The sequence below is a fragment of the Mesoplodon bidens genome (assembly GCF_964165515.1).
Source record: "Mesoplodon bidens genome assembly, chromosome: 8".
Classification (NCBI taxonomy): domain Eukaryota; kingdom Metazoa; phylum Chordata; class Mammalia; order Artiodactyla; family Ziphiidae; genus Mesoplodon; species Mesoplodon bidens.
In genome coordinates, this window is record NC_138165.1 from 1,081,853 (window position 1) to 1,094,652 (window position 12,800).

Consider the following 12,800-nt stretch of genomic DNA (forward strand, 5'->3'; position numbering starts at 1 on the left):
TATAAAACACTTCTGTCACTCCAGATTCAGTTTCAGCTTCAGTTTTAACAGCCGTATGGTATTCAATTATATGGATTTATCTTAATTTTTCTAAATATCCCCTCATTTATTTATATTTAGGTTGTTTCCAGTTTTATAATTCAAACACAGTGTAATAAATACCTTTGTATATAAATCTTGGTGTGCTTTTACAGCTACAAACATAGGGTAAATTCCTAGCAGAGGGATTACTGAATTAAAGGTTGTGAGCATTTAACATTTTGATAGGGCCAAAAGCTTCCCTGCAAAGTTGTACTGATTGACTTTCCAACCAGTTATGCATAAGAGTGTAACTTACTTACACTGGGTGTCACCAAAATTAATTTTTGCTAATTTGATGGTTAAGACATTACCTAGCTAAGTAACTTGCATTTTTTTCTCATTTTAAAAACATATCAAAAAGTTCACACACACACACAAAAATCTAACCCATGTTATTTATGGTTAAAACCACAGTATAACATTAGAGGAAATGTGGATAGAAAAATTTTACCTTTGTTCTCACTATCCCAATATGTTTTTCATTTCCTGCTTATTTGTACCTACATTTTTGCAAATATATGTGTACATTTTTATAGTCATTCTCATAGCATATGCACAGGTTGTGCCTGTGTTGTTTGCTTGTAAAAGTTCCCTTTATTTCATGAGCATGTTTTTCTTTGTTCCCAGAATCTTCATTGTAGTAGTTGTATGTTTCTTCTGTTCTGGGACTGTGGCACAGTTCATTTAGTCATTCCACTTCTGAAATTTTTTATACTTTTAAACTGTTATGAACAAGGTTTCAAATACCATATTTTAAAAATAAAAGTTTTTTAAAATCCTTGAAAATTATTTTCTTAGGATAATCCTGATTTCTATCAGTCTGATTCTTCTTGATCTAAACGTATCATATTGACATGAGAGGGTAAAATTTTATCATTTGAAATAGTTTTTGTCACTTCATTGGGAATTCAGTAACTTTTTTCCCTGGAGAAGGAAGCAGTTGCATATCAATTTGCTTCTATTGCCAGCTTAATCTGTTTATTCTTTTTCATGAAAAATTATGAAAATAACATATGCTGCTTGTAAAGATTTCATATAGGTAATCAATCTGTTATCTAGTAAATAAAATCTTTTAATTGAATATTTTTCTCAATAGATCATTTCATGTGTTTCAATATTTTAAAATTACCAAATAATATACAGTGAACTCTCCTTACCCTTGTTCCCAGGGTACAAGGGTACCAGTTCCCCTTCTTGGTGGCCGTCAATATTATCAGATTCTTTCATATTCTTTCAGACATATTTTATGCATTTTTATTTTTTATTATTATTATTGTATTGCGGTACGCGGGCCTCTCACTGTTGTGGCCTCTCCTGTTGTGGAGCACAGGCTCCGGACGCGCAGGCTCAGCGGCCATGGCTCACGGGCCCAGCTGCTCCATGGCATGTGGGATCTTCCCAGACCGGGGCACGAACCCGTGTCCCCTGCATCGGCAGGTGGACTCTCAACCACTGCGCCACCAGGGAAGCCCATTTTATGCATTTTTAAGCAAATGTATGTGTGTGCTCTGTGTATGTTTGTGTGTCTCTCTCTTTTTAAGCCACAGATGTTAGCAAGCTGCACATACTTTTTTGTACATATTTTCTTAGATTATTTTATTTGTATTTAATTTTTTAAAGTAGATAATACATGTACATTTTTCAAAAGTAAAATAATGTAAGGGCTTGAATAGTCCCCCTTCTATTTCAGTACCCTGTCTGCAATGTACCGTCCTTTGGTGAGTCTTTACGCATAGAGAAGCAAATAGGAAGGTACATATTTTTGTTTTCCTTCTGTAACTCTCAAAGTAACCTTTAACATGTACTCAGGCAGTATAGAATAGGCATTAAGAGCAGTGGCTCGGGGCCGGTTCCCTGCGTTCAGGTGTCCGCTCTGCCACATATCATCTGTATAATCGTGGGCAACTTTTTTAACCTATCTGCGCTTTGTAATCATGTGAGATGATGACTCAGTATACATTCTTTGCTTAGACTACTACCATACATAAGGAGTATATGTGTTTGCTAGTAGTAGTAGTTTTATTATTAGGGACAGTGACCAATAAAATAACATCCAAGAATCAGTTCCTATCAGTTTGATGTATATTAGTGATATATATGGATATGGGTAAATTCATTGAACAGAAAGGGATGGACGGGATTTTTCACTTGTTTGAATTCTACTTAAATATTTTAGAAAACTTCCGAGAACAAAAGTGAAGCAGCTAAAATACATTGTGTTGTTCCTTTCTTATGGGTTGATAGTTTTCTTGTTTTTGCATATACTTCTTTAAACTAAGCTCAGCTTTCTTTATGTAATAAAAGTGTCCCAGAGAAGGTGAGGGTAGAGGTGGCAGCTAAGAATATGAACAATTTTGCATAGCGCATCACATTTTAAAAATACTTTCTCACGCACTTTGTACTCAAATTTGGTAAAAATATATACGTATCTATACATAATATTTAATTTCAGGTGATAGTGGCCCATAAAGTCTTAAAATTCCCTGGCCATATCTTTTAAGGATAAAATTGTTAATAACATTAAAAGTTCTTAAGGCAAGCCAGGGGCTGGGGGACTGAATTCTATTTCTGTCCAATTTTTCCATCCTCAGTTCTTAGTAAAAAATTAAGGCAACAACGAGACCTCTTTTCCCTTTCCCACCTTCAGATCCTAGTTACAAAATAATATATATTTATTGTAGGAAATATAAAAACAGAAGACACAGAGAAATAAGAATCACCTTAAAATTGCTATCCAGCTTAATATTATAACAGCTTGCTGTCTAGACTTCCTGCCTTTTTTCTATATATAGATATGCACACACAGTCACTCGTTATTAATTTGTTGGCCTTCTACAGTGATGGCATCAGGAATGCTATACACACTGGTGTTTGTTTTTTTTAATAAACTTAGTATGAACATTTTAATCATGCCATTAAATTATCTATAGAATCATTTATAATAGGTGCATCATATTCCATTGAGCACATATGCCATGCTGAAATTTATTCTGTAGTATAGTTCCTATTCAGGAGCATTTAAAAATAAACTATATTGGTCAACATCATTATATGCCAATCTTTTTGGACACCCATGGTATCCTGATGATCAATTCTGAGACGTGGAGTTACCGGGTTGCAGGATATGTACTTTTTCCATGCTTTTACTACACGTTGCCAAGCTTCTCCAGAGAGTTGGTATCTCCCAAGCGCCAGCCCTGGGATGAGCTTTAGATAAGTCTTGCCTACTTGAGATGTGAATTTCCCTTCTGCATGGTGCACATTCACTCTCCAGCGCCTCTAGAGCCATCTCTTCCTTCTTCCCTACTTCCCTATTTTTCTATTCTTCTGTATCCTTCCTGCTTCCCACCTCATACTCCATAGAAGCTGGATTTGAGCCTGGTTAGAGAAGGAGCTGTTTCAAATGCTGTTGACCTCCCTCTTCCCCTGCTTCTTAGTGCATTTGCTATATAAAATACTCTTGAGGCTCTTTTTGTACAGCAACAAGTTTTCAAAAATCATGCTCATTTTTTTCAGTTTTGTAAATTCTGGTTTTCACTTTTGTAATTTTTAGTAACGGTTAATCTGTTGCATTTTTGAAGCAACCTCGTGCTCTAGCACAGTGGTTAAGAGAACTCTCTCTATTCCTACAGACAGGGTTCAGATTCCAGCTCCTGTTATTGTTGACTAGCTTTTCTCAGGATTTTGAGAGGATTTAAAGAGGTGATGCTTATAAGTGCTCGATACACTGCCTATCATATAGTGAGCACTCGATAGACTAGCTTTTATTGGCATCTCACCTGACATATGTGTGAGTGAAGCAGGGATTATTTTTCCCATTCTGCATTTCAGTAAATGGGATCAGAAAGATGGAATACTTTTCGTATTGTCACATCTAGAAAGTGGTTGTGTCTGAATCTGAATTTAGGACTTTTGATCTATAGGGACTACTTCAAAGCAGGAAAGCTAAAGTGAATGACAAGCACTGTTTCTAATAATTAGGACAATACATAGAAGATCATGAAAAGTTTGCAAAGCTTTACAGGGGCTTCCAAAAATCTTGACCGGCCTACCAGCAAGTAGGTGAGAAGGTGAGCTTAGTTCCAGGAGAAGAGGAATGGTCCCTGTGCATTGTGGCATAGGAGGAGAGGTTGCTGTACCCAAAAGTCTTCCAGACACAATGACCAAAGAGAGTTTGTTTTAAAAGTTTAAGATGACTGAGTACTAGGATCAAAACATTTAATAGGTTTCTCTACTTTGGTTTAAATTAGAATGGAGTCCTGTTTTAAATATCTATGCTGATTAGGTTTTTATCTTAACTTGTTTCCGACAGGGCACGGTGCTGATGTGAAGTGTGTAGACTGGCATCCAACAAAAGGGTTAGTTGTTTCAGGAAGTAAAGATAGTCAACAGCCAATCAAGTTCTGGGATCCCAAGACTGGGCAGAGTCTTGCAACACTGTAAGTGATAGGAACCCCACCTTGGTCCCTAAACCAAGGGGAGCAAAGCTGCCTGTATTCTTTACCTTTTAGCTTTTTTTTCCTCTCATGTATTCCTGAAAAAGTAGTGTAGACAACAGATGGACTTACACCTAGAGGCTTCTTATTTATTAAATATGATTTCTCTCTAAATTCCTAATAAAATAAGGCTTGATTTTTGTTCTGCCCCATACATCTAAATTTAATTTGGGCGTCACGGGGGTGGGGAGGAGGTGGTTATTGCTACTCTTCTAGCTTTACTGTTTCCTCATCATAATACATTTTGTATGGAATTGATGTGTGTGCCATTTTTTTTTTTTTTTAAACTTTTGGCCGCGTGGCATGTGGGATCGTATTCCCCAACCAGGGATCGAACCCACGCCCCCTGCATCGGAAGCGCGGAGTCGTAACCACTGTACGACCAGGGAAGTCCTGACGTGTGCCATTTGTTAGACACAGCCCAGCTTTCTCCATCTCACTACATCTACTTATAGAGAAATTTTCCCTTCATATTTGAATCAGTTCTCATTTTTTATCTGAGGTATTTAGTTACGATGCAGCCACATCATAAAAAATTTTCTCTTTGAATTATCTGTAAACATTCACAGTTCTATGAATATGTTGTTAACGTTTTTTTGACTAAGCAGCTGTATCCTGGTCCCTCTTATTGGGAATTGAGCCATACCCAGAGTGAGCTGGCTGGAGCAAGGCTGCCTTGTTGCACAGCTCCAGTGGCCACAACCAAATAGGACGCCTTGTGAATGGTGCTCCTTGGAGATGTGTGCATTGTGCAGGCCTCAGCGGTTGCAGAGTCTTTAGTTCAAATTAACCCTCAAACTATCTTGTGTCCTTTTTAAAAATGCTTTGACTCAATGAGAGAAGCTTCATTGAATTTTTAAAATTGAATGAGCTTTATCGAATATTAATTTATGTGTTCAAGTGCTTCCCCTGCTTCACAGATAAACTTTTCTATCCAGTTGAAGTTCTCTTATTTTAACTGGTTAGTGAAAGCTGTGCTTAGATAATGGACATTATTTCCTTCTGTCTTTGACCTATTTCTTTCACATGCACTTTTAGCCATGGTCCTATAACGTTACAGCTTTATTACTTCTAGGCCAAAGTTCTTGCCATCTTGACTGCCATGAGCTTTTCAAGAAGAATGGCCATTATATTGGTTTATACTTGTTTTGAATTCTGACAGATTACTTTCTTGGTACTTTGTTTGTAGTCATGCCCATAAAAACACAGTAATGGAAGTGAAATTAAATCTCAATGGTAACTGGCTACTCACAGCATCACGTGACCACCTCTGTAAACTTTTCGACATCCGAAACCTGAAAGAAGAGCTTCAAGTCTTCCGAGGTCATAAGAAAGAAGCTACAGGTCAGCGGCTATGATATGCTTCTCATTTTGACTATTACCTGTAGTGTTCTGAGATCCTAATAGTTTTGTCCTTCTCCGTGTTTTTGTTTACAGCTGTGGCCTGGCATCCTGTTCACGAAGGACTTTTTGCCAGTGGAGGGTCTGATGGCTCTTTGTTATTCTGGCATGTTGGGTATGTGGCACTTACTATGTAAAGAAGTTACAAATTTTATGAAGAGAGCACCTGAACATGAAAAAAATGATAGTGTTTTGTATTTTTTCTGAGTGTTCATATGTCCTGTATCTGTAAACCCAGTTTGGAACAGAAAACTTAGCATCTCTCTTTTTGGCTATGGAAGTCATGAAGGGAGAGTATGACCAACTTCCTTGTTTCTTGTGGTGAGGTCATTTCTGAAGCATTTCCCCTCTGAGGTACTCTCTGGATAAAAGACTATATTACTGATGACAAATCAGTACCTCTGAAACATGTGGAGTTGACCAGATTCAAAGTAACAGACTTTGGTAGCTTTGTGTTGCACTAAAAGAAAATGTCTTTTTTGGTGGGGGAGGGGTTGGGTAACTTTTGTGAAAAAGACTACTTTCTGTGGTGCCATTACAGGGTAGAGAAAGAAGTGGGTGGGATGGAGATGGCCCATGAAGGAATGATTTGGAGTCTGGCTTGGCATCCTCTTGGACATATCCTCTGCTCAGGCTCAAATGACCATACTAGGTAAGCTTTATGTCAAAAATAACAAGGAATTACTGTATTTATGGAGCAGCAGGAGATAAATGTATATTTTATTCATATAGGAGTGTATTAATTTGTTTTCTAACGTACTCTTAAGGACATGATAGTAGTGGTTTGTAAATACATATATTACAAGGAGATTGGGTATTGAATATGACTTTGTTATTTGGATTTTGTTTTGCCTTCTAATTTAAAAAATATATTTCTACATTAAAAATGTTTAGAATAAGGCATTGTAAAACTTTGTTGTTTTTGCCAGAGGACTGCTAAGTACTGTTAAGTGCCCAGAAATACACTGAAACCATGCTTCTCTCCTCCCCCCTCCAAATACTTTTATTTTGACAGCAAATTTTGGACCCGAAACCGACCAGGTGATAAAATGCGAGATCGATACAATCTAAACTTGTTGCCTGGAATGTCTGAAGATGGAGTGGAATACGGTGAGGTTCTTGCATGTTTATCCGTCTTTGAAATCTGATATTCTGTTATAAAAGTGTTAGGTGTTGAGAAGATTTTGCAAAACAAATTTTAGTTTTATAGTTTATGGATTTATAAATCGCCAGCAATAATTTTCATTTTTATAAAGTGTTAATTTTATTGGCCTGATACATTTATAAAATCTCTATTGACAATGGCTGTATTCCTATGTATAGATGACCTTGAACCTAATAGCCTGGCAGTAATTCCAGGGATGGGAATACCAGAACAACTAAAATTAGCTATGGAACAAGAACAGATGGGTAAGAGAAGTTGTACCTATAAATTTTACTTTTTCTGTAATTTTACCTATTTCTTATAATCATGATATTATGTTGAAAATGCCAAAATGATGTATGTTGAGAAATGTTGATAAAAGTGATGTAAACTGCATGATATTTAGAATCTGTTCTTCCAAAAATGTGTTCATTGATGAAGTGACCACTTTCTTTTACTTCCTTGGCTAACTACTTCTCTTTATGGTTTCAGGGAAAGATGAATCAAACGAAATTGAAATGACAATTCCAGGTTTAGATTGGGGAATGGAGGAGGTGATGCAAAAGGATCAGAAAAAAGTACCTCAGAAGAAAGTTCCTTATGCAAAACCTATTCCTGCTCAGTTTCAGCAGGTGAGTAACTAGAAGTGCGCCCCTGCCCACTTGGTGGGAGACTCTGCTTGGTGAGTCTAACTGAAGTGCAGAAATAGGTTTCTCTTGGATTGCCTCATCTATTGAAGGTATTTCTGTACTACAGACATTTTTTGAGCATTCTTCACATATTTCAGGCATTATTAGACGTAGTTCCCATCTGTTGCTTTGCAGTTAGTCCTGAGTTTGTCATGAATCTTCTCTAGGTCTTCTTTTATTCTCACCTCCTTGTTATCATTCCAAGCTCTCAGAAGAGGGAAAAAAGAGACACGGAGCAGGGAGAGTATGTTGACCCTCTTCAACGTATTTTGTCTGTCTTCCACTTTGTTCCCTCAACACAGAGTACACGTGTCCTTTTGAAGAGGCAGGCAGGTGTTGCATCTTAATAACATGTGAGATCTTGCAGCTTTTATCAACTTAACAATTTCTACCTAGTGATGTGCTTGCCTGACTCCATTCCTGTGTCACTAAGAACTAGTATTAGAAATAAAGATAGTTTACCAGCTGAGCCGACTTGTATTCACCAGGTTGGAATGAGCCAGTGACATTATAGAATGGCTTTCTCATTCTGTCATTATAATTTACACACTTAGAGTATACTTTAATATTCTCTTCTTTCCCAAGGCTTGGATGCAAAATAAAGTTCCAATTCCTGCCCCAAACGAGGTATTGAATGACAGAAAAGAAGACATTAAATTGGAAGAGAAGAAAAAAACACAAGCAGAAATCGAACAAGAGATGGCCACATTACAGTATACTAACCCACAGCTTCTGGAGGTGTGTGACGCTCTTTTGGGGGATTCGAGATGATCTAAGTAGTGATTAACTTTTTTTTATTGATACGCTCTTAAGGAGAAGGGAAGGGACTCTCAGATGGGTCTGATGAGCAATATCATTTATTATTGCTGCATTAGGAAGCTAGTTTCTAAAAGAATCGTGTTTCTTAGACTTTTAAAACCAGATCAGTCAAGCAGCAAGTAGACCTAAGTTGAATATACGTTTTTTAATAGACAGGATAGAACCAACATAGTTTTAATTTGGATTCACTTACTTATCCACGGGTTAAAAATTTTTTTCTGTCAGCTCTAGAACAGGTGGTTTGTTCTTATTTTCCCTACCATTGGCAGCTACCAAGAATGATAAAACACTAGTAAATTGTTGGGCTTTCCCTGATCAAGATGGATATAAATAGTCCTGACTGCTGTTTCCCAGCACCTAAAAAGAAGCATTCTAGAGTCTGGAAGCCTGAGTACCTTCAGAACATCTGAATATCATATGGACTCTAGAGGTCAATCAATACCTTATGTTTGTTTTGAGGCTCCCCTAACGAAATAAGTGAGAGCAGTATTGTCATCTTTAAGGGCTCTGGCATTTTTATCAGCATGCGTTTTCTTTCTTTCTTTCCAGCAACTTAAAATTGAAAGACTTGCACAGAAACAGGCTGAGCAAATTCAGCCTCCTCCTTCATCTGGCACCCCTCTCCTGGGACCCCAGCCCTTTCCAGGACAAGGTCCAATGTCTCAGATTCCTCAAGGTTTTCAACAGCCTCATCCATCTCAGCAGATGCCAATGAACATGGCTCAAATGGGGCCTCCAGGTCCACAGGGACAGTTTAGGCCCCCTGGACCGCAGGGACAAATGGGACCACAGGGTCCTCCACTGCATCAGGGAGGTGGGGGGCCACAAGGATTCATGGGACCACAAGGGCCCCAGGGCCCACCCCAGGGGTTGCCAAGGCCTCAGGACATGCATGGGCCCCAAGGAATGCAAAGGCATCCTGGACCTCATGGCCCTTTGGGACCTCAAGGACCACCTGGACCACAGGGCAATTCTGGTCCTCAAGGTCATATGGGTCCTCAGGGCCCACCTGGCCCACAAAGTCACATAGGCCCCCAAGGCCCACCTGGTCCCCAGGGTCACTTGGGCCCTCAGGGACCTCCTGGTACTCAAGGTATGCAGGGACCACCTGGTCCCAGAGGAATGCAAGGACCTCCCCATCCTCATGGGATGCAAGGTGGGCCAGGGTCTCAAGGGATCCAAGGTCCTGTGTCTCAGGGACCTCTGATGGGATTGAATCCAAGAGGAATGCAGGGTCCTCCAGGCCCCCGAGAGAACCAGGGTCCTGCTCCCCAAGGGATGATGCTGGGCCACCCGCCTCAAGAGATGAGAGGACCTCATCCTCCAAGTGGACTGCTGGGACATGGCCCTCAGGAGATGCGAGGTCCTCAGGAGATGCGAGGCATGCAGGGGCCTCCACCCCAAGGATCAATGCTGGGCCCTCCCCAGGAATTGCGAGGGCCTCCAGGCTCACAAGGTCAGCAGGGGCCGCCCCAGGGCTCTTTGGGACCTCCACCCCAGGGTGGCATGCAAGGGCCCCCTGGACCTCAGGGACAGCAGAACCCGGCAAGAGGGCCACATCCATCTCAAGGGCCAATACCATTCCAGCAGCAGAAAACAGCTCTGCTAGGTGATGGGCCCCGGGCCTCCTTCAACCAGGTATTATTTCTTTCCAACTTGTAGGCATTACACTTTGGGAAAATATACTCTGCACTGAGGTGGCACTTCCAAATGCTGAGAAAGGCAGTCACAGCTGGTATAGATATCTCTCAAGTAGTGATGGTGGCTTGAGAATAGCATCATGGCTGAAGAAAGAAATAAGAGTAACTAAGTAGATACCAAATACATCGCAGTATGAATCTTTACTTCTCAACCTATGTTTTTTAATAGAGGTTCTTCCAGAAAAGATGCACTCCCTGTTGAATACAGTTCATAATTGTCCCAGGGCTCCAAAAGAGCTGTGGCCCTGAGGAGGGTGAGGAGGGAGCATGGGTGGCTCTGATCCTGTCCTGCGCTGTTTTCTGGGCTCTTGCCTTCATAGGTTGGTGTTTCATGGGCTTGCCAGACAGCTGAGCCACCTCCTATCTGCCTGCCGATCTGCCTGCCGGCTCTGCTTTTAAGATAGTGTGGGGTATTTAACTCATGAGTATACTGTAGACTGTGATCTCACTGTTTTCATTTCAGTGAATGCTTTTAGAGATCTCTTGAGTCCAGAATTGTGCATTTTCAAATGGTGACCCTTTGGATGAAGTTCCGTTCAAGTTGTTTTTTTTAGCTCACATATAAAAGTGTTTACAGGAGGGAGTGTTTCTGTAGAAATTTTCTTGGTCCTTTTTAGAGGATTCTGTTATTGTCAGCCAAGTTTTTTTTACCCATTCTCTGAGCTGTGCTTGAGAGGTGGTATGATGAGAGTTCAGTTTGCTTGGGCTGAATTGCAGAAGACTGCATGGGCGTGAGTGGATTGGACACTGTTTGGCTCTGTGGTGTTTACATTTTTCTGAATTTCATAGTCTGAAAGCATTATTTGGGTATGAACAACTGGGTTTGTGTCCTTGAAGTCAGTCGTGGACCAAAAGTAAGTGAGTGACTGAGTGAGCTGGTGTTGCAAGGCACTCGATTCCTGTGGAAGAGGGCCTGCTGTGGATGCTGTGTGTAGAACACACAACACCTCGGAGAGTCTGTAATGGGAAGGTGGCCATTGGATTCACTGAATTAAAATAACTAGATTATATGTTCCTCTTCAGCACATCTTCCAGAACTTAAAAATGTCATACCAGTGAAGAATCTGATGGCATTTGAGTTTATTTCCAGAACTTATTGGGCACTTTTCAGAATTTAGGATGTTTAATAAATCTAGGTTTACCATCCAGAACTGTCCTAAGACTTAAAAGTAATATATGTTTTATTAATACAGAGTATATTTGTGTGTGTTTATAATATTTACCTACCTGACCTTATGTTAGTGAATTAACAGTTCTCATTTTGGAGGATAAAAACATAATGAAATTTAGCCATTACCTTGTGACTGAAATTATATAAACATGTCATATTCCAGAGGACAGGTCTGTTGGGGACAATTTAATAAGTTATTGTATCATATAGTAAAAGATTTTATACATGAAAAGCAAAGTGGCTCTAAAAATTTAATTGACCTATAGAAATACTGGTGGCATGAGAATGGAGGATTAATATAGTGTAGGGCATTTCACATCTCAGAAGTTGTCTGATAAAAAGCTTTGCTTGTATTTCTTTTTCTTTTTTTTTTGCTTATATTTCTTACACTGATATCTGACTTTCTTCACTTTGACAAGGTCAGCTATTTATTTATTTATTATTTTTGGCTGCGTTGGGTCTTCGTTGCTGTGCGCAGGCTTCCTCTAACTGCAGCGAGCGGGGGCTACTCCTTGTTGCGGTGTGCAGGCTTCTCATTGCGGTGGCTTCTCTTGTTGTGGAGCATAAGCTCGAGGTGCACGGGCTTCAGTAGTTGTGGCACGTGGGCTTAGTAGCTGTGGCTCCTGGGCTCTAGAGTGCAGGCTCAGCAGTTGTGGTGAGGGCTTAGCTGCTCCGCGGCATGTGGGATCCTCGCGGACCAGGGCTCGAACCCGTGTCCCCTGCATTGGCAGGCGGATTCTTAACCACTGAACCACCAGGAAGTCCCCCAGGTCAGTTATTTAAACCAGTTGTTTTAATTGGTTAAATTTAATGGAATTGCCTTCAGGTGTTACAGTAATAGCATGCAAGATGTTGATAAGAGCTGCCCTTGAGTAAAAGGGACAAGAAACAAAGGAATATGGAAATTACTGGTATTGAGTTAATTATGGCAGTTTAACTGCAGTGCTATAAATGAGTCCTATCAACGCTGCTCTTTCTTGTAGCTAGTTTGGAATGTGAAAGCACTTTTGCTATTGATGGTTTTGAAACTCTGCTATTCTCATGGTAGGTCCAGTCACTAAATGCATTCTTTCTGTGAAGGAATGACTAGATCTATATTTGATTATTTGTTTGTCAAGAGACCAGATCCAAGGTCACTGGGAAGTGTGGGGAATCTGAATTTAGACGTGGCTAGATAAAAATACAGAATATTAGGACGGGGGACATGCTGGGGTTGCAGAGAAAGGAGGTTAAGAGGATCAGAGCAGTAGGTTTGCGTCAGATAGAAGCTGCAAGAACCCACGAACCCATGTCCCGGGT

General features: G+C 40.0%; 1 protein-coding gene across 4 annotated transcripts in view; it reads left to right on the top strand.

Annotated features, from left to right (window-relative positions):
• WDR33 (WD repeat domain 33) overlaps window positions 1-12,800 on the top strand; it is a 105,424-nt gene that overhangs the window by 79,850 nt on the left and 12,774 nt on the right. For all 4 annotated transcript variants that reach the window (XM_081243113.1, XM_081243115.1, XM_081243114.1 and 1 more), the window contains exons 8-16: window positions 4,394-4,520; window positions 5,767-5,921; window positions 6,015-6,093; window positions 6,520-6,630; window positions 6,994-7,088; window positions 7,302-7,388; window positions 7,615-7,754; window positions 8,397-8,549; window positions 9,180-10,268. In XM_081243113.1, the coding sequence (XP_081099239.1) occupies window positions 4,394-4,520; window positions 5,767-5,921; window positions 6,015-6,093; window positions 6,520-6,630; window positions 6,994-7,088; window positions 7,302-7,388; window positions 7,615-7,754; window positions 8,397-8,549; window positions 9,180-10,268 (2,036 nt within the window). The remainder of the gene's footprint in view (window positions 1-4,393; window positions 4,521-5,766; window positions 5,922-6,014; window positions 6,094-6,519; window positions 6,631-6,993; window positions 7,089-7,301; window positions 7,389-7,614; window positions 7,755-8,396; window positions 8,550-9,179; window positions 10,269-12,800) is intronic.